This window comes from Mobula birostris, chromosome 18 (assembly GCF_030028105.1).
Source record: "Mobula birostris isolate sMobBir1 chromosome 18, sMobBir1.hap1, whole genome shotgun sequence".
Taxonomy (NCBI): Eukaryota; Metazoa; Chordata; class Chondrichthyes; order Myliobatiformes; family Myliobatidae; genus Mobula; species Mobula birostris.
In genome coordinates, this window is record NC_092387.1 from 58,863,211 (window position 1) to 58,885,932 (window position 22,722).

General features: G+C 43.3%; 1 protein-coding gene across 1 annotated transcript in view; it reads left to right on the forward strand.

Moving 5' to 3' along the window:
• Positions 1-1,253: 1,253 nt before the first annotated feature.
• Positions 1,254-22,722, forward strand: part of stra6 (signaling receptor and transporter of retinol STRA6) — a 66,490-nt gene continuing 45,021 nt past the window's right edge. Inside the window, exons 1-3 of the mRNA XM_072282763.1 lie at positions 1,254-1,467; positions 18,342-18,668; positions 18,766-18,829. Coding sequence (XP_072138864.1) covers positions 18,565-18,668; positions 18,766-18,829 — 168 coding nt within the window. The 5' untranslated portion in view covers positions 1,254-1,467; positions 18,342-18,564. The remainder of the gene's footprint in view (positions 1,468-18,341; positions 18,669-18,765; positions 18,830-22,722) is intronic.

A 22,722-nucleotide genomic window follows, 5' to 3' on the forward strand; every position in this document is an offset into this window, starting at 1 on the left:
TCTATGTTTGTGTGTGTGTGTGTGTGTGTGTGTGTGTGTGCTTGTATCTGCAATTTTATGTATGTGTTTGTGTGTGTCTATATGTTGATATTCATAAAGGTCTTGGGCTGAAATGTCAACTGTTTACTCTTTTTCATAGATGCTGTGTGACTTGCTGAGTTCTTCCAGCATTTTGTGCGTGTTGCTTAAGATCTTTTCTTTTTGTATGTCTGTCTGATTTTGCATATTAGTGTGTGTATCTGTGGAGTTGATGCATATTTGTGTCTGTAACTTTGTATCTGAATATCTATACTGTTGTGCTGATTACAATTGTCTGTGTTGTTTGTGTATGGAAGGTACCCTATGCAAGTATTTATACCTTTCCATATATGTCAGTGTGAATCTGTAGACATACACTTAGTGGCCACTTTATTAGGTACAGGAATGGAACCTGGTGTGGTCTTCTGCTGTTCTAACCTATCCACTTCAAGGTTTGACATATTGCTCATTCAGAGATGCTCCTCTGCACACCACTGTGGTTATTTGCGTTACTGTCACCGTGAACCAGTCAGGCCGTTCTCCTCTGACCTCTCTCATTTTTCACCCACTGAACTCCTACCCACTGTATGTTTTTTTTTGTTTCTCGCACCATTTTCTCTAAACTCTAGAGACTGTTATGGGTGAAAATCTCAGGCGATCATCAATTTCTGAGATACTCAAACCATCCATCTGACACCATGTTCACATTTCTTCCCCCATTTTGATGTTTGGTCTGAACAACAACTGAACCCCTTGACCATGTCTGCATGCTTTTATGTGTTGAGTTGCTGCCACATGATTGGCTGATTAGATATTTGTATTAAGGAGCAAATATAGCTAATAAAGTGGCCACTGAGTGCATGTGTGTGTATTTGTATCTATATACAAACGTCTGTGTTAAGACTTGTGCCTGTACAAGTATTTCAGAGTGTGGGTGGGAGTTTGTTTTTAGTACAGTATGCCTGTGTCATGATAATAGAAAGATAGACTTTAACCCTCTTTCACCAACAAAGCGATCAAAGTAAAATCGCACCAGAAGTACACTAGCTTTGTTTTAATTTAAATCTATAAACAGCCGTCATCTCTCCATTCTGCTCCCAAACATTTTGTACAAAAATACACTTGTTGATTTCCGATTAGTTATAAACGGAGCGGGCGGGAGCGAACACCCAAGAAATGTTTGCTCTTCCTTTTGTCCATTGGGGGATTTCACAAGCCAATCCTTGTTGGGGAATGTTCAGAAGGAAGGAGCACCTGGGTTAGCGCTTACAGCCAATTGAAGAGTTCTTTCCCTTATTCTACGCTTGACTGAGGTAGGGGTCGGCTTTGTAAGAACATTGTTTTAGGAGCAGTTCCAAAAGCAAGGACGGAGTAACCCCCGAAGGAGACGCAATCAAAGTAGGGAGACTCGTGTGAATGCACTCGTCTGTGGCAGGGATAATTTGCCAGGTAAATGTGGATTAAAAACTAAAACTTTTTGTAAGGGGGGGGGAGTTAATTATTCACATGATTATCTCTCGTGGTTTCATTCCAGCGCACGAAATGTATCAAATCGAAAATCCAGCAGGTCGAAGTTTTGGGACAGAGATAAACTTCTGGCCAGTCGCAAGCTTTTTCTCTCTCTCTCTCTCTTTAAACATTCGTTTCAAGCCCACTGGTATCTGTTGTTGGACCTCGTTTTGCATGGCGCTTGTTTTGTCAGTAAACCGAATTGTAAGTGCAGTTTTAAACTGGAGGTAGTTTGGAAGTGAGCGTAAGTCGGATTTCACATTCCCCACCCCCCTGACTGGACCCGCCAGTTAAAACTAAAGGCGGCATCTTGCTTCGATTCCATCCGGGAGTGTATCGACAGATCGTTTAGGATGTACTTGCCGTTCCGTTTTAGTTAGATAACAATAAGCGAACATTGTAGCAAACTTTGTTTTATTCGCCCACTCACACCCTCTCATAGAATCTCCTTTTCCTAATGTTGTCTCTAACCAAGACCTACCTAAAAGGATACCAAGGAGCTAGTTAGAGTGTAGAGAAAATTTACAAGGATGTTGCTAGGACTTGACATGAGTTATAGGGGAAAAGTTGAATAGGTTCGGACTTTATTTGCTGGAGCGCAGGAGAATAAGAGGAAATTTGAAAGAAGAACAGAAAACTAGGAGGTAAATGCAAGCGGGCTTTTTCCACTAAGGTTGGGTGAGACTGCAAGTAGAGGTCATGGGTTAAGGATGAAAAGTGAAATGTTTACGGGGTGGGGGGGTGCTCTTCACTCAGCGGGTGCCCGTGGAGATGTTGGATGCGAATTTGATTTAAACATGGGATGAAGGGGTGTGGAGGGCTATGGTCTGAGTGTGGGTACATGGGACCAAGCAGATCATGTTGGCATGGACTTGATGGGCCAAAAGGCCTGTTTCTGTGCTGTAGTATTTCGTCTCTGTAACTACATTGTTGTAATTCTGCTCTCATTCAGTCTCCACTATATCTTCAACAGCTGTTTCCTTTACTTTCTCTTGTGCTTTACTGCTTCTTTGGGCTAATGTTCTGGGTCATCTAACCTAAATATTATTTCCTGTGATTCATTTAATGGGCTTTGTTCTTTGAGATGGCTTTTTCCAATTTAAACTTTACTATTGGGGCAGCACTGTAAGGTAGTGGGGTAGTGGTTAACACGAGGCTTTACAGTACCAGCGACCCAGGTTCAATTCTTGCCACTGTCTGTAAGGTGTGTGTCCGTCTCCCCGGGGCCGCGTGGGTTTCCTCTGGGTGTTGTGGTTTCCTCACACAGTTCAAAGACTTACTGGTTGGTGGATTAATTGTAAATTGTCCAGTGATTAGGCTGGGATTAAATCGGGGGATTGTCTCAAAGGACTGAAAGGGCTTGTTCCCCGTTGTATCTCCATAAATAAAATTATTGAAACTGGTACCGAGGTGACAATAGGTGCAGAAGTAGACCATTCGGCCCTTTGAGCCTGCACTGCCATTCTGAGATCATGGCTGATCATCTACTATCAATACCCGGTTCCTGCCTTGTCCCCATAACCCTTGATTCCCCTATCCATAAGATACCTATCTAGCTCCTTCTTGAAAGCATCCAGAGAATTGGCCTCCACTGCCTTCTGAGGCAGCGTGTTCCACACCTCCACAACTCTCTGGGAGAAGAAGTTCCTCCTCAACAGTTGGAAAAAGTTGTGTAGTTTACCATCCAGCATTTCATTTCATTATGGCAATACAACGAGATAGTGTAAGTGCAGGTAGAAAATAAGATGCAAGGCCTTAATGAGGTAGATTTGTCTTATAGTCTTATAACAGCAGGTAGAACTTAGTGACATGATAAATTTCAATATTCTTCCTGAGAGCTTTAGCATTAGGCTATAGGTGCAACTCAAATGTTGTGATGATGCTGTATATTCTAAGTAGTAGAATTTTTGCTTCAACAGCCGTGTTCTGGAGCTGTTATTCCTCTTGAGGTACCTTCTGCTCATCCCATACAATGCCAGCTTCCTGTTTGTTTGTGCAGTTGTCTGCCTTGTGATTCTCATTAGTCATGTCACTACTCCTGTGGAGAGTTCCACACTGGTGTTCCCAGTAAAATTCCTTTCATTCTGCTGAATTCCCAACAGGCAATGTTAGTGACCCTTTATATAATTCAGAATGTTCTTTAGTTATTAATTCTCTTAATATGTAAACTCAATGTTCAAGTCTACATGTTCTTAAATACTTGTCTTTTTCTTTGCTATGTGTCTTGCTTTGTGCAAGAGATTCTACTGATACTGGAAATGCAAAGTAACACACCCAAAATGCTGCTGGACCTCATCAGGTCAGGTAGCATCTATGCAGAAAAATAAACAGTCAGCATTTTGGACCAAGACCTTCGTCAGTTCTGATGAAGGTTCTCGGCCTGAAATAGCGACTATTTGTTCCTCTCCATAGATGCTGCTCGACCCGCTGAATTCCCCCAGCATTTTGCCTTATTTTGCATAGTTTTTATATCATTGTATAATTTATATTCTATAATGCTGCAGGAAGCAAGTTTTATTGAATTTGTGCGTCACCATGTTTGTATTCCAGTACTTGATGTTAACACATCATCAATTATCCTTTATTAACGAGATTAAATACTTAATGGTTTCATTGTGATTCCTGGTTTTAACACAAGTATGTAGTCTCAGTGGCCACTTTATTAGGTATGTCTGTGTAACCATGTGTAAATATCTAGTCAGCCAATTGTGGCAGCGATTCAGTGCTTAACACATGCAGACATGGTGAAGAGGTTCAGTTTCTGTTCAGACCAAACATTAGAATGGGGAAGAAACGTGATCTGAGTGACGTTGCTCGTGGAATGATTGTCGGTGCCTGATGGGGTGATTTGAGTATCTCAGAAACTGATGATCTCCTGGGATTTTCTTGTACAACAATCTCCAGAGCAAGGGTTCCCAATTTTTTTCATGCCACGGACCCCTACTGTTAACCAAGGAGTCCATGGACCCCAAGTTGGGAACCCCTGCTGTAAAGTTTACAAAGAATGGTGTGTGAAACAAAAGACATCCAGTGAGCAGCAGTTCTGTGAGCAGAAACTGCTTGTTAATGAGAGAGGTCAGAGGAAAATGGCCAGACTGGTTCAAGCTGACAGGATCTCTCTCTCTCTCTCACACACATACACACACACACACACACACACACACACACACACACACACACACACTACAACAGTGGTGTGCAGAAGAGCATCCCTGAATGCACAACACGTCAAACCTTGAAGTGGATGAGCTACAACAGCAGACGGCCACACTGGGTTCTACTGTGCCTGATAAAGTGGCCACTGAGTGTATTTATTAGCTGGTGTCCTACCCCATAGAACCCCTTGTCTGTTATAGTGATTGCTGCCACTTTAAGAAGCTTTCTCAGCTGTTTCCCACTTTATTGCAACAGAATGTTTCTGAGAAACTCATCGCTAGCTGTGTCATGGAAGAGCTGCTCCACAAAGAATGCTGCCTCAACATTGTACACTAATCTTTACTAATTTACCCTGAATTCTTTCAGTATCCAGAGAGAATTGCTGAAATACTTGTTATTGGGTTTTTTTGGGGGGAGGGGGTTAATGGGAATCCCATAAAGCTTGGACAGACAGCTTCATTAAATTAACAATTCAAATGTTCAATTTTACTACTGCCTTTCATGATGGCTACTCTGAAGTTGACCTTGTAAATTATTTTCGTCTCTTCACTGTCACTGTAGCCTTTATTTGACTATAGGATCTAGAATTCTTCACAGTGAGCCTAGCATTGCACACTATTTACATTTCTAATCATCTTGGCAGCAACCTCTCTGCGTACTTTATCCTCTGGAAAGATTTTTTTACTGGCAATAAATTATGCCAAACCTTGAACCGGCCTCAAAAAGTTGTACAGCATGGTCATAGTTGTACTGCATGGAGACGGGCCCCTTGGCTTAATGTGTCCGTGCCAACCATGTTGCCTACCTGAGCCAGTCCTATTTGCCTGTTTGGCCCATTTCCCTCTGAGCCTCTTCTCTCTATGTACCTGTCCAAATCCCATTTTTTTTTTTTTTTTTTAAATTTGTGTTGCAATTTTTAAAAAATTTGATTTATGGGATGTGGGCATCACCAGCTAAGCCAGCATTTATTGCCCATCCCTAGTTGCCCTTGAGAAGGTGGTGTTGAGCTGCCTTCTTGAATTGTTGAGGTGTGGGAGCAATACCTCAGAAAAGTGGTGTCCATCACTAAGAATCCGCATCACCCAGGTCATGCCTTATTCTCGTTGCTGCCATCCGATTTCTGAACACTAGCTCACTACTTTTTCTATTTCTGTCTTGCACTACTTATCTAACTATTTTATATAATATGGTTAAAATGTGTAATTATTTCATGACATGCTGCTGATATTAATTTTGATTCTCTACCCACCTTTACAACTTCTGGTACTACATTATATCCACCCACCACCTTCAGTGTTTTTTTAAAAAAAAAGTTGCCCTTTCAGTCCAGTTTTAAATTTTCCCCAAATCCTCCGATTCTAAAACTAGTCAGGTTTATTATCACTGTCATGCGTCATGATATTTGTTTTTGTGGCAGCAGTACTGTGCAATACATAAAATATATTATAACTTACAATTTAATATGTATTTTAAAAATGACAGTGCAGAGAAAGAACAGAAATAGTGAGGCTGTGTTCCTTGTCCATTCAGAAACCCGGCAGAAACGAGAAGCTGTCCCTAAAACGTTTTTTCAGGCACCTGGCGGTAGTGATGAAAAGATGGCGTCTCCCCTTGATGATGGTGGAGTTTAATGGTGGATGCTGCCCTTTTGAGGCATCTCGTTTTGAAGATGTCCTTGATGCCGGGGAGACTAGTGCCCATGATGGAGCTGGCTGAGTTTACAACCCTCTTCAGCTTTTTTCCAATCCTGTGCCATGGCCCCAAGACGGTGATGTAACTAGTTAGAATGCCCCCCATGGTACATCCGTAGAAATTTGCTAGTCCTTTTGGTGACATACCATTGGGAAAACTCCTATCCCAGATCACGACCATTCACCTTATCTAGGCCCTGTGATATTATAAATCTGTAAGCTCCCTTGTTGGCCTTGTAGCTAGAGGAAGATGTCCTAGCCTGGCCGTGTAACTCAAGGCTTCCAATCCCAATAACATCCTTGTGAATCTTTTCTGCACCCTTCCTGGCTTAGTGACATTCTTGCTCTGGCTGGGTAAGCAGAACTGCACATGATATTCCAATAGGCTCTCCCATTGTCATGTACCGTTGTCAACTCCTGTACTCGGTGCTTTGACCGACAAAGATAGCATGCCAAATGTCGCCTTCACCATTCTGTGTACCTGCGTTGCCGTGTGCATGAGTTCTGGGCATATTTACTCTGCCTGGAGGGAAAATGGGAGACGTTTCCTCACCCCAGCAGTACACATGCAGTAAAATGCTAGAGGAAAAGGGACTCAAGCAGGATTGATGGAGGGGAATAAACAGTCCATGTTTCGAGCCACAGCCCTTCATCAGGAAGGAAGGGGTTGGGGACAGAACAAGAATGTGGGGGTGGGGTAGGAGATCAGTGAAACACGCGTGGCTGTGATGGTGACTGTGTGAGAACGTAGTCGAAGAGTCTGAGAGCAGCCGTGATCTGAAGAGAACAGTAAGAGAGGATCTTGGTGAACTCCACATTTGGTGGGACTGCTCCTGTGAGTTTGCCAACTGTGAGCCTGCCAGCAACTATTTTTTAATATATTATTCTGCTTAAGATTCTGAGTTTGGGTTTTGGAACAGTACTTTGAAGCTCATAAAATTTGGAATTACTATCATTTATGGCATGACCAAATATTTTAATGAATTCTATATTTTATAAATGAAGTATTTCTAAGGTCAATACTTAAGGGTGGACTCTAATCTGGTAGTTGCCAGATAGCACTGACAAATTGCTGCATTGTCTGCAGTACAGTGTCTATCATTGGTGCAAAGATGTGCAGGGCAAAGTTTTTTTTCTTGCACGGAGTAGTGGGTGCTGAGAATACACTGCTTGGTGGTGGTAGTAGCAGCAAGTATGAGAGGTGATGAAGAGGCTTTTGATAATCACATGAATAGGCAGACAATGGACAGATGTGGACCACATGCAGGCAGAAGGGATTAAGTGGCATTAGCTTAATTAGTTTGGCACAGCATCATGAGGTGAAGGGCCTGTTCCTGTGGTGTAGTGTTCCATCTTAAAGCAAATACTTTTGGGACTAACCTTTTCAAATGAGAGTGCAGCAACCGGGTCTGAGTATTGATATACTGAGAGCTGGTACAGTAAAACTGATAACGTATTATCCAACAGTTCAGCAACCCCAGTGATTTGGTGTCTGACTCACTGGATAATGGCTTCCTACGCTCCCCACTCACCAGAGACCCCAGGTCCCATGCTCCCTTTAAACTTGCCTCATTTGCTGGAAAGCCTATTGTAAAAACAAAGTACCGATGCAGAGTGTTGATAGGAAACGTTCCCCTCTACAGAAGGTGCTTGACTCTCAATTCCTCCAGCAGATTGTTTGGTGCTCCAGCTTTCAACCTGGAACAGAACTGTGCTGGAAGATACATCAGTATAGCACAGGAACAAGCCCTTCGGCCCATAATGTTGTGCTGACCCAATTAAATTACTATTCCAATGGCTAACTAAACTAACCTGTTCTGCCTACACAGTCCATATCCTTCCAGTTTCTTTACATTTAAATATATCTGATGTTTCTGCCTATACCACCACACCAGGAGGTGCATCCCAGGCCCCCACTGCCCTCTGAAAGAGGGTAGGAGGAAATTCCTTTGAAATTACCCACTCCCATCTTAAATGCATGCCCTCTAATTGACATTTCAACCCCTGGAAAAAGACATTGTCCTCATAATCTTATAAACCTCTCAGATCTCCCCCTCAGCCTCCATTGCTCCAGAGAAAGCACCTAAGTTTGTCCAACCATTATAGCTCATGCCCTCTAATCCAGGCAAAATCCTGGTAAATCTCTTCTGCACCCTCTAAAGCCTAGGCATCCTTCCTGTGATGGAGTGACCAGAGCTATGCAATACTCCAAATATGGCCTAACTAGAGTTTTATAAAGCTGCAATATAACTTCCTGTCTTTTGAACTCAAAATCTCAACGTATAAGGGCAAGCATGCCATATGCCACCTTAGCCATCCTATCACCCTGTGTAGCCACTTTCAAGAAGTTACGAACTTTAACTCCAGGATCCCTCTGCTCATCACCACTGAGCATCTTGTAATATCTCTTTGTATCTGACCCAGCAAGATGCAACCCTTCACGTTTGGCTGGGTTAAACTTTATCTGCCATTCGGGACATAGAAATCTACAGCTCGTTACAGGCTCTTTGGCCCACAATGTTGTGCTGACCATGTAAACTATTCCAGAAACTGCCTACAATTTCACTACCACATAGCCCTCTATTTTTCTAAACTCCATGTACCTATCTAAGAGTCTCTTAAAATGACCCTATTGTATCCGTGCCCACCACTGTCGCTGGCAGTGCATTCCACGCACCCACCACTCTGTGTGGAAAAACTTGCCTCTGACAACCCCCTCCCCCCCGCCCCTGTACCTACTTCCAAGCACCATAAAACTATGCACCCTCGTGTTAGCCATTTCAGCCCGGGGGGGGGGGGGGCGGGGGAGAAAGCCTCTAGCTATCCACACGATCAAAGCCTCGCATCATCTGATACATCTCTATCAGGTCACCTCTCGTCCTCCATTGCTCCAAGGAGAAAAGGCCATTTCTCTGCACATACCTGCTACTGATCAATTTCCTGTTGTATTCTTTGCCAGTCTTCTACACTATCCACAACACAACCAATTTTCATATCATCTGCAAACTTTCTAACCCATCCATCCACATTTTAATTCAGGTCATTTATATACATCCTGGTATGGATCCCTGTGGAGCACCATTAATCATAGACCTCCAGGTAGAATAAGTCCCTTTGACCACTAACCTTCGTCCCACAAAACTGAGCTGAAACTAGGCAACACACACAAAATGCTGGAGGAACTCAGCAGTCCAGATAACATCTATGGAAAAGAGTAACCAGTCAAGGTTTCAGGCCTAGACCCTTCATCAGGACTGGAAAAAATGAGAAGTCAGAGAAAAAGGGTAGAAGGAGGGGGAGGAGGAAGAACAGGGTGGTAGGTGATAGGTGAAACCGAGAAAGGGGAAGAGATGAAGTAAAGAACTGTGAAGCTAATAAAAGGTGAAGAGCTGGAGAAGGTGGAAGACCATGGAAGAAAGGGAAAGGGGGAGGAGCACCAGAGGGGGGTGATGGGCAGGCAAGGAGGTGAGGTGTGAGGGGGGGAATGAGAATGGTGAAGGGCTGGGCAACCACCAGAAGTTCAAGAACGCAAACGTGAGGAAATCTGCAGATGCTGGAATTTCAAGCAACACACATAAAAGTTGCCGGTGAACGCAGCAGGCCAGGCAGCATCTCTGGGAAGAGGTACAGTCGACTTTTCGGGCTGAGACCCTTCGTCAGGAATAACTGAAAGAAGGGATAGTAAATCTTACTATCTCTTCTTTCAGTTAGTCCTGACGAAGGGTCTCGGACGGAAACGTCGACTGTACCTCTTCCTAGAAATGCTGCCTGGCCAGAAGTTCAAGAAATTGTCTTTCTTGCCTTTGTGCTGAACTAGTTAATTAGTAATCAAGTGGCCATGTAAACTAATCCCTTCTTCCTACACATTACCTATTTCCTTCCATTTCCTTCCATCTTCTTTGAACTTGTGCCCTCTCACCTTAAATGCATGTCCTCTGGTGTTAGACATTTCAAGTTTGCCGGGTGGGGGAGAAGATGCTGGCTGTATACTCTTATCTATGCCTCTAATATTATAAACCTCTGTCATATCTTCTTGGCTTCCACTACTTCTGAGAAAGCAGCCCAACCTCTCGTCATAGCACATGATCTCTTATCCAGGCAGCATCCTGGTAAACCTCTTCTGCACCTTCTCCAAAGCAACACTGGGGTGACCAGAACTTAATGCAATACTCCAGTTGCAACCTAGCTAGAGCTTTATAAACCTGCAACAAAACTTTCCGACACTTGGACTCAGTTCCTTAACTAATAAAAGCAAGCATGCCATATGTCACCTTTACCATTTTACCAATCTGTGTAGCCACTTTCAGGAAGTATCTGTAATCTTTTGTCTCAAAGACAAGTAAGAATGTGTTAGAGTATTAAGACCATAAGATGTAGGAGCAGAATTGGGCCATTTGACCCATTGAGTAAGCTCCACTATTTCATTATGGCTGATCCATTTTCCCTCTCAGCCCCACTCTCTTTGCCTCCTCCCTGTATCCCTTCATGCCTTGACTAATTAGGAATCTATCAACCTCTGACTTAATAGAAAGAACATCCAATTGCCTGGAAACATGTGTTCATCCAGCAGTCCTGTGTGTGCCAGATGATCAGAATTTTATTGTGCAAGCTGAACCACTATAAAGTTGCAAACTTCTGTTTTTTGTAAATTTGGCTTTTGACCAAGTTGTTGTCCGCCTGTTGTGTATTTCCTGCACAGGAGGGTGATGTGTTTTGTCCAACACACCTTATGTTTTTGGTACAATTAATCTTTCATACCTCAGGACTTATCTGAATTGTGGGTGCCTCCTCATTAACTAAGTTATGGCTGTACACTTTAAGGAAGCTTCTCCATCAGAGGTTTATATCTGACCACCTGCACTCGGCCAGTTGTGATTTACCATTTCATTTTGGGGAGATTGTATTTCAATTTGACCTTTTCAGGGGGCCATTTGCAATTCAACAAGGCAATAATTTAATGTGTCCACAGGGAGAAGGCTATTTGTAAACTGGTTTGCCTTTATCTTGATAAGCCTGTGTAACTGGTCTCAAATGGAAATATTTGTACAGGAATTTGAAGAATGTCCTCAAACTTTCAAAAAGGTTGCACAATGATCTCTGGTGACAAGAAATTTGTTATTTCAGAATTCAGTTAGCAATCCTGTGGTCTTCAGATGGTATAGACAACTTAATAGACTCTGTTACACAGTTTATTATGACCTCTGCCTGTCCTAGTGGTCTCTAACTGGTGAATAACAAGTTGATGTATTATAAAAATATAATATGATTCAAAAATCCTGAGAAGTGCAGTGAAAGAGTTACATATTTTGTGATTAGATCCAAATTTGCCAGTAGGTTTTAATGTCTTCATAGAAAGAAACGATGGACTTCCAGATTTTAGCATGTAACCTCCATTTCATCATGGTTGATACATTGTCCCTCTCAGCCCCAGTCTCCTGCTTTCACCCTGTATCATGCGCTGACCAATCAAAAATTAGAAGCACAACCATCAATAATAAAAATCACAATTAAGGAAGATTAGATGAGATAAAATTAGCTTTATTTGTCACATTTACATAGAAACATACAGTGTAATATGTTTGCATCAAATCAGCAAGGATTGTGCTGGGGAATCCCACTAGTGTTGCCCTTGTCCTGGAATCTCTGACGTTTCTTGATACCATGGAGAGTGAATAGAATTGGCTGAAGACTGACATCTAGGACAGTGGGGATCTCAGGAGAATGTTGAACCCTATGTAGTCAGGGATAAGCCCCTTACAGACAATGGTGGAGGTAAACCCTGATCTCGTAGCTGGTTTTGCAAAGCATTCACTAACCACTGCATTACCATGCTGCCCTTTCTCTGGGTCAGCATTGACTAGATGAGCCAAATGGCCTGTTTCTGTGCTGTAAAAATCCATGACTGTAATGTGCTCAATGATAAGAATAACATCAGTTTGGTGATGAAAGTGGTGGGAGGGGGAGCTGTCTGAACCACCACTAAAGAAAGAAGTGAAGGGAATCTCACGACCATCTTGGTGTGGGATGAAAGTGCAGAGGGATTGGATGTCCATTGTGGAACTGAACTGTTTGGGACCAGGGAACTTTGTCAAAGGAGATGTCACAGATGTAAGTGTGATTGGATTCAACAAGGCGGAAAAAAAAAAAAAGTCTGAGTCAAATTAGAGGTGTCTGGATATCTTCAGTTGTTTGATGTCTCTGAGCTTGTCATCACTGATGTTTAAAAGAATTGGGGGGGTAGAGGGGGGAAATCTCATTGAAACCTATCAGATTTTGAAAACCCCAGAGAGAGTGGATGTGGCGAGGATGTTTCCTATAGTGGGGAGTCAAGGACCAGAGGGCACAGCTCAGAATAGAGGGACATTCTTTTAGAACAGAGATGAGGAATTTCCTTAGTGGGAGGGTGGTAAATCTGTGCAATTCATTGCCATGGATGGCTGTGGATGTCAAGTCATTGAGTGTATCAGAAGTGAAGGTTGATAGGTTCTTGAGAAGAAAGTGCATCAAAGGTTATGGGGGAGAAAGGGCAGGAGAATGGGGTTGAGGGGAGTAATAAATCAGTCCTGATGGAATGACTCAATGGGCTGAATGGCCAAATGGTTTATTTGGAGATGCAGTGTGCAACAGGACCTTCTGCTCCAACAAGCCACGCTGCTCAGCACCCCGCCTGTTTAACACCAGCCTAATCACAGACCAATTTAAATGACCGATTAACTTCCCAACTGGTGTGCCTTTGAACTGTGTGAAGAAACTCCATGTAAACTCCTTGCAGATGGTGCCAAAATTGATTTGTTCCCGTGACTTGTGTCTTGTCTCCTGTGTTCAGTCCATTGGGTCAATCAGTCCTTGCAACCCAGAGCAACAAGTGGTGCCTTGAAGGTCTGTACAGGTTGAATGGCATATGTGTTGTGATGGAGCGGGTGGTAAGGAAGGAACTACCTTGTAGGTTCTACACTTAGTGATCACTTTGAGTTACCTCCTGTACCTAATAAACTGGCCAGTGGGTACCTTTGTTCTCTTCTGCTGCCGTAGCCCATCTGCTTGAAAGTTCAACGTGTTGTGCTTTCAGAGATACTTTTCTGCACATCACTCTTGTAATGTATGGTTATCTGAATTACTGCTGTCTTCCTGTCAGCTTAAATCAGTCTGGTCACTCCCCTCTGACCTTTCTAACAAGACATTTTCAACTACAGAACCACAGCTCGCTGAATGTTGTTGTTTTTTGTTTTCCACACCATTCTCTGTAAACTCTAGAACTTGTTCTGTGCAAAAATTCCAAGAGGTCAACAGTTTTTGAGATACTCAAACCACCCCATCTGACACCAACTATCATGTCATGGTCAAAGTCACTTAGATCTTTTTATCCGCCCATTCTGGTGCTCGATTTGAACAACAACTGAACCTCTTGACCATGTCTGCATGCATTTATGCATTGAGTTGCTGCCACATGATTGGCTGATTAGATATTTGCTTTAACGAGCAGGTGTACTTAATAAAGTGGCCATTGAGTGCACAGAAATGCTCACAACTCTCAGCCCCCTCCCTAGTCATTTATGAACAAGCCTTTTAAGGGAGTGTTATACTTCAAAGTAGATTGTACCTGGCACTACAAAGACATTACTGAATGCAATGTGCCTTTTGTCATTTTTTTTATATGAAGTCCCATTAACCCAGGTTGGATTACAGATGTCTGAAGTCTTGCATATCCGTGCCAGTCTTCACTGACATTTCATTTCTGGTGCCAGCTGAATTGACGTAGCTTCAAGCCTTCTCACATTCCTTCTCAGGGAGTCATGGAGTCTGAATCCGAATCAGGTTTATGATTGCTGGCATTTTGTAACATTTGTTGTTTAACGGCTGCAGTGCAATACATAAAATACCCTATAAATTACAATAAGAAGTATAATGGTAAAAGTTAGTACAGACAAGAGAGCAAAACCAGTGAGCTGGTGTCACAGGTTTATTGTCTGTCAGGAAATCTGATGGTGAGAAGAAGCTGTTCCTAAGCGGCTGAGTCTTTGGGCTCCTGTATCACCTCTCTGGCAGTGGATGAGAAGAGGGCTTGTCCCAGGTGGTGGGGTCCTCAATGATTGACGCTGCCTTTGTGAGGCATCGCCTTTTAAAGAAGGCCATGATGGTGAGGAGGGCAGGCTCTCTCATTTCTACCATCAAGGGGGAGGTATAGGAGCCTGAAGACACACCCAGCTTTTCAGAAGCAGTTTCCTCCATCCCACCATCAGATTTCTAAACAGTCAATGGGACCCATGAACTTCACCTTGCTACTTTTCCTGTCGTTATGCACTTTATATTTCTTATATACTGTGTTTCTTGTGATTTTATAGTATATTTTGTCTTGCATTGTGCTGCTGCCACAAAACATAAAACAAAACCGTGACATGCAGTGTGTCAGTGATGATGAACTCCATTCTCATTCTGACCTCCAGATAGAGTAGAGAGAGCCTGGGGAGCGAGGGAGAGAGATGAGTGGGCCAGGGGCTTGCAGAGAGAGTGGTTCCCATGGATACGGATAGGAAGGGGATGATGTGGCTGGTGCTGGGATCACGTTGAAACCGGTGGACGTTAGAAACCTAGAAAACCTACAGCACATTACCAGCCCTTCGCCCCACAAAGCTGTGCTGAACATGTCCTTACCTTGGAAATTACCTAGGGTTACCCATAGCCCTCTATTTTTCTGAGCTCCGTATACCTGTCCAGGAGTCTCTTAAAAGACCCTATTATGATCATGTCCGCATCCACCACCATCGCTGGCAGCCTACTCCACGCACTCACCACTCTCTGCGTATATTAAAAAAAAACTTACCCCTGACATCTCCTCTGTACCTACTTCCAAACACCTTCAAACTGTGCCTTCTCGTGCTGGCCATTTCAGACCTGGGAAAAAGCCTCTGACTATCCACATGATCAATGCCTCTCATCATCTTATACACCTCTATCAGGTCACTTCTCATCCTCTGTTGTCCCAAGGAAAAAAGGCAGAGTTCACTCAACCTTTTCTCATAAGGCATGCTCCCCAATCCAGGCAACATCCTTGTAAATCTCCTCTGCACCCTTTCTATGGTTTCCACATCCTTCCTGTAGTGAGGCGACCAGAACTGAGCACAGTACTCCAAGTGGGGTCTGACCAGGGTCCTATATAGCTGCAACATTACTTCTCGGCTCCTAAACTCAATCCCACGATTGGTGAAGGTCAATCCACCATATGCTTTCTTAACCACAAGAGTCTTGCCATTGATACTATATTCTGTCATCATATTTGACCAAAATGAACCACCTCACACTTATCTGAGTTGAACTCAATCTGCCACTTCTCAGCCCACTTTTGTGTCCTATTAGTGTCCTGCTGTAACCCCTGACAGCCCTCCACACTATCCAAAACACCCCCAACCTTTGTGTCATCAGCAAATTTACTAACCCATCCCTCCACTTCCTCATCCAGGTCATTTATAAAAATCACAAAGAGTAGGGGTTCCAGAACAGATCGCTGAGGCACACCACTGGTGACTGTCCTCCATGCAGAATATGACCTGTCTATAACCACCCTTTGCCTTCTGTGGGCAAGCCAGTTCTGGATCCACAAAGCAACGTCCCCTTGGATCCCATGCCTCCTTACTTTCTCAACAAGCCTTGCATGGGGTACCTTATCAAATGCCTTGTTGAAATTCATATGCGCTACATCTACTGCCCTATCATCATCAATGTGTTCAGTCACATCCTCAAAAAATTCAATCAGGCATGACCTGCCATTCGCAAAGCCATGCTGGCTATTCCTAATCATAGTGTATTGCAAATAGATAAGACCTCTTGGTCATCTGTGATTGCTTTCAACACAGATTCGTGTGGTGATGAACTAGCAATGGTTGCACTGTTGCCTGTGCATTTACACAGCATGAATCTGTAGATGCTAGGATCATCGAGGGACCTTGCAGCTATTAATTTGCAACCTTCATGGTTAAGGTTGTTTACTTTCCAGCGCGTTCCTTTTCATTTCATCTGTAACATTTTGGTCTTGATTTAATCGGATTTGTCTTTGGAAGAAAGAACCCAAGTGTTAAAAGAAAATTGGAGGAGGTTGGCAAGACTTGGGAAAAGCTTGTAAACGCACTTGTGGGAAATGGGATATTTGGCCTGCTCGCAGCCAGCTCCTGTGGTCTGAATGCAAGTCCCAAAGAATCATAATTTTTTGTCTTGGGTTGCTAGCTTCACTTCACTTGAGCAAGGAAGTGTAATCTGATGAAATGCTGAGATTTTAATAAGATGTTTGGCAAGCCACACTTGGAGTATTGTGTGCAGTTTTGGGCCCCTCGTCTAAGAAAGGATGTGCTAGCATTGGAGAGACTGCGGAGGAGGTTCATAAGAATGATCTTGGGAATGAAAGGGTTAATGAGCATTTGCTGACTCTGGACCTGTACTCCCTGGAGTGTGGAATAATGACCGGGGGGGGGGGGGGGTGAAATCTCATTGAAACCTATTCCATATTGAATGGCCTAGAGTGCACATGGAGAGGATGTTTCCTATAGTCTGGGACCAGATGACACAGCCTCAGAATACAAGGATGTTTCTTTACTACAGAGAAGAGGATTAATTTCTTCAAGGAGAAGGTGAATTTATGGAATTTATTGCCACGGATGGCTGTGGAGACCAAGTTGTTGGGTGTACTTAAAGCAAATGTTGATAGGTTCATGATTAGAAAGGACATCAAAAGGAATAGGGAGAAGGCAGGAGAATGAGATTGAGAGGGAATAATAAATTGGCCATGATGGAATGGCAGAGCAGACTCGATGGGCTGAATGACCTGTATATTTTCCTATGTCTTGTGGTCTAATCTGTGTGCGTCTGTTGTGCAGTTTTTGCCACTTCGCATACCAAGAGGATTAGACCGCATTCTGGCTAAGCATGGAGCAGTTGAAGAAAGGATAATTGTCGACTGCACCTCTTCCTACAGATGCTGCCTGGCCTGCTGCGTTCACCAGCAACTTTGATGTGTGTTGCTTGAGTTTCCAGCATCTGCAGAATTCCTGTTGTTTGTCCTCCTCTTCTCTTTTAGCTTAATGACCATTCCTCCTTACCACCATTCTGCGATTTGATGAATCTTTACTTAAGGCAAAGGTCACTTGGCAAGGAAGGAGGAAGATGGAGCGTGGTTTTAATCAGTTTATTGCACCGAGCTAGTGAGGAGCTTCGATTGCATCAGCCTGAATTTTGTTAAGCAGTAGAGCAGAGCTGAGGGGCCAAATGGCCATATGCAACTCTTTGCCTCATGTATGAGAATTGCCTATGCCAGTCTCCACCTCTTTTCACACACCAGGAGGTCTTGGAGTGTTTGCGTGAACACAAGAAAGTGCGCTTATTAAACATGTATCCTCTGTGAAATGTTTGTTAGTGCGCTTTGGGTTCGTTCAAACACCCTGACACCTCCGGGTATGTGGAAAGAGAAGAACACCGGCCATCTGCTTGGCGGACTCTCTCCAGCTCACCACTTCCTCAGTTAACACGGAGCCAGTTAGCAGGGACATCAAGCCAGACCCCAAGAGAACAAACGGACTCTATTATTTGAGAACTACTACCACTACTTTTTAGTTGAAGTTTATTTTCTCTCTCCTAATATAGCATTTTAATTTTGGCCTAGCCTATAACTACTGGACTTGGGTTTGGCCTATAATTGTTGGTCTGCAGTGTGGGTTTTTATTGCAAAGTCTTTTGAATCCAATGCTTTAGAATCCACAGGCAGCTTTGCTGTATTACCAGCCAAGTTGTGTTGCCTTTACAATGGTGTTTTGTTAATGTACTTTGTTTTTTTTTAAAAAAAATCTTAGTGAAATATGAATTTTTGGTTTTCTTTCATGCAGCCTACTGTGAAAGAGAAACTTTTTCTGTTTCCGTGGTTTTTCTAACTTGAACTGTGACTGACCATTTGTTTTCCTTCTCCTACCCTTCCCCCCCCCCAAGTGTAAACCAGCTTGAAGCTCGTCCCAGAGGTATTAAACACGAGTAGGTGGTGCCGAGAAATCCATTCATCAAAGCAAGCTTGTGTAGTGTGGAACACTGGTGCTGCTGATCTGGATTACTGCGCAAGGGGCTCGGAGCAACAAGGTACCCGAGTTTTAAGCTACAACAGCGCAAAGATCATAACCACGTTGTGCACGGTTACCGGCCGAGCAACAAACTCACAATGGACTCCATGAAGGAATCTTTCTCCACTGAAGAAAAAGACTATATGGATTATTCCAACTGGTACATTGATGACAGTTTGGATCCCACTCCCCCTCCTGAGGAGTAAGCTTCACTTTTGGGTTCTGTTGTTAAACAAGTTTATTTTCATGAATGGATTTGTTTTCAGTTCTTTAGTGTTTTCTTTTGTTTTGCTCTGTAGGTTAATACCGTGCAATCCAGTTATCCAGGTTGATTTATTTCATATTTGTGCAGCGGGAGTCTCTGTAAGTTTTCTACCCCACTTATAACATATTTCTGAAGCTTATTGTATTAAGTGCATGTTTTCTAGCCTGATTAACTGGTTTTGACTATCCCCTGTAAAGTTTCTCTCCTGGTGAAAGTGAAGGCTGAGATGTATTGTCACTCAGTAATCCTGAACCAGGGAAGGGGTTAAAAGCTATAGTAGGTCAAATAGATATGATTACTTCTCAAAGATTTTGTACACTTCATCATAAAGCACCCCTGATGTGTTGCAGGGCATTTTCACCTGTTTTAGTGCTGTAGCAAGATCCTTAAGACCATAAAGACATAGGAGCAGTATTAGGCTATTCAACCCATCGAGTCTGCTTTGCCATTTCATCATGGCTGATTTATTTTCCCCCTCAACCCCATTCTCCTGCCTTCTCACTGTAATCTTTGACACCCTTACTAATCAAGAACTTTATTAACCTCCACTTTAAATATACCCATTGACTTGGTCTGCACTGCCTTGTGTGCAATGAACGCCACAGATTTAACACCCTCTGGCTAAAGAAATTCCTGTAGCCAGACATGGAGTGGTAAGTTATGGAGGTGCTGCTTTGTCAAAGGAAACACTTAAGACAGATCTTTACCTGTACCTCAGATTCCTTTCAAAAACCATGTGACACTATTTTGGAGAAATGTTCTATCCAGGATAGTGTTTATCTTGCATCTGCCACTTGAATTTATCACACACAAAATGCTGGAGGAAAGAAGGGTTGAACTATTGACTGTTTATTCCCCTCAGACGCTGCCTGATCTGCTGAGTTCCTCCAGCATTTTGTGAGTGTTGCTCCAAATACACTCCGGCTTTTGTGTGAAGAAGCCAACCTAATGCCCTGTTAAGTCCCTCCCGTCTGATTTTTAAACCTAAGCCCAACACAGCAAAGCAGGTAGCAAGTACGGAGAAGAATAAGCAATTTTTTTTCTGCTGGACTTGCTGATTTTTCTGCAGCATTGTGTGTGTGTGTTGCTCAGAATTTCCAGCATCGGCAGAATTTTGTGTTCTTGTCCCATTGCCATATGTGGGACCTCGTAGTCAAGCCTACTTCAATGCAATCGACGTAATAGATGGTTCCGCTAGCGGTATGCTTGTTTCTACTCTAGATGTGGCTAACTATTAATAGCAAGTGGTGATGTTTTTCTCAAAGATTTTGTGTCCAGCCCTGCAATCCTGTGATTGAAATTCAAAATTGTTAGTAGCAGCTTTTCTTGGAGATTCTGCACAGAGACCATTGAATAACTTTGGTTAACACATCAACCTCCTCAGCAAACTCAAAAGCGGAGTGTGGTAATACAGGTGGAAAAGTTGTTGTTTATGTCCAAAGTATTTATTTGCTTCAGTAACTGGCAAACTAAAAGTAAGTCAAGAGGAGCTACTAGAGTATACAAAATTGAACGGTATAGATAGAGTCAGTGCAAATGGGCTTCTTCCATTGGGTAAGACTAGAGTGAGAGGTCATAGGTTAAGGGTGAAAGGTGAAATATTTAAGAGGGATCTTCACTCGGGGTAGTGTGAGTGTGGAACAAGTTGCCAGTGGAATTGGTGGATGCAGGTTCGATCGCAACATTTGATGGGTATATGGATGGGAGGGGTATGGAGGACTATGGTCCGGATGCAGGTCAATGGGACTAGGCAGAGTAACAGTTCAGCATGGTTGGGGCGAAGAACCTGTGTCTGCTGTAGTGCTCAGAGTGTGAGACTTGCAAATGGACCTCAAATGCTAGAACTAAGTATGAAGTTCCAAACTATTTCAGCATTATTTTAAATAAAGGATGTTCTCCTGGCACTCAGCCAGCCTTTCCTTGTGACCAGTACTGAAGGGGACATGGATCACAAAGCCATGAGAACGTGAATGACTGGAGGATGTAATGGGTCAGAAAGTTGCATTATGTGAAATTTTTTTTAAAAACCTGCAAATACTGGATATCTTAAGAAGTTGGAAGCAATCCCAACCGCACCTCCCTCCACTGCCTGCAAGTAGCAACTGATGCCAGCTTGTTTGTTTCATCTTTCTAAATCCAGGGATTTAGCCAGCTGAAGTAATTGCAGAATGTGAATCATGAGACATTGAAACAGAACAAGCCAGTTCAGCCCATTGATCCTGCTCCATTCTATCATGGCTGATTTATTATCCTTCTCAACCTCATTCAACCTTCTCCCTATAACCCTCGATGCCCTTCCCTATCAATCTCTGCTTTAAACATACCCAGTGACTTGGCCTCTGCAATCATCTGTGGCAATGAATTCCAGATTCACCACTCTCTGGCTAAAGCAATTCCTCCTCATCTCCATTCTAAGGAGCAGCTTCTGTAATACCTTAACATGTCCATTTCTGAAGTACTCCCCAAAGCACTTTGCATCCAATGAATGATTTTGAAGGCGTGATCTTGTTCTGTCACAAACATAATGGTTGTGATGGTTGGTGAGAGTGTGGAATGAGCTTCTGGTGGAAGTGGCAGTTCTGGTTTGCCTTCAACATTTCATAGAAGTTTGGGTAAGTACGTAGATGGAATACATAGGGGTATGGAGGGCTGTGGTCCAGGTGCAGGTTGATGGGACTAGACAGAATAATTTAGCATGAGCTAGGTGGATTGAATGGCCTGTTAACATAGAACATAGAACATAAAATAGTACAGCACAGTACAGGCCCTTCGGCCCACAATGTTGTGCCGACCCTCAAACCCTGCCTCCCATATAAGCCCCCACCTTAGATTCCTCCATATACCTGTCTAGTAGTCTCTTAAACTTCACTAGTGTATCTGTCTCCACCACTGACTCAGGCAGTGCATTCCACGCACCAACCACTCTCTGAGTAAAAAAACCTTCCTCTAATATCCCTCTTGAACTTCCCACCCCTTACCTTAAAGCCATGTCCTCTTGTATTGAGCAGTGGTGCCCTGGGGAAGAGGCGCTGGCTATCCACTCTATCTATTCCTCTTATTACCTTGTACACCTCTATCATGTCTCCTCTCATCCTCCTTCTCTCCAAAGAGTAAAGCCCTAGCTCCCTTAATCTCTGATCATAATGCATATTCTCTAAACCATGCAGCATCCTGGTAAATCTCCTCTGTACCCTTTCCAATGCTTCCATATCCTTCCTATAGTGAGGCGACCAGAACTGGACACAGTACTCCAAGTGTGGCCTAACCGGAGTTTTATAGAGCTGCATCATTACATCGCGACTGTTAAACTCTATCCCTCGACTTATGAAAGCTAACACCCCATAAGCTTTCTTAACTACTCTATCCACCTGTGAGGCAACTTTCAGGGATCTGTGGACATGTACCCCGAGATCTCTCTGCTCCTCCACACTACCAAGTATCCTGCCATTTACTTTGTACTCTGCCTTGGAGTTTGTCCTTCCAAAGTGTACCACCTCACACTTCTCTGGGTTGAACTCCATCTGCCACTTCTCAACCGACTTCTGCATCGTATCAATGTCTCTCTGCAATCTTTGACAATCCTCTACACTATCTACAACACCACCAACCTTTGTGTCGTCTGCAAACTTGCCAACCCACCCTTCTACCCCCACATCCAGGTCGTTAATAAAAATCATGAAAAGTAGAGGTCCCAGAACAGATCCTTGTGGGACACCACTGGTCACAATCCTCCAATCTGAATGTACTCCCTCCACCACCACCCTCTGCCTTCTGTAGGCAAGCCAATTCTGAATCCACCTGGCCAAACTTCCCTGGATCCCATGCCTTCTAACTTTCTGAATAAGCCTACCGTGTGGAACCTTGTCAGATGCCTTACTAAAATCCATATAGATCACATCCAGTACACTACCCTCATCTATATGCCTGGTCACCTCCTCAAAGAACTCTATCAGACTTGTTAGACACCATCTACCCTTCACAAAGCCATGCT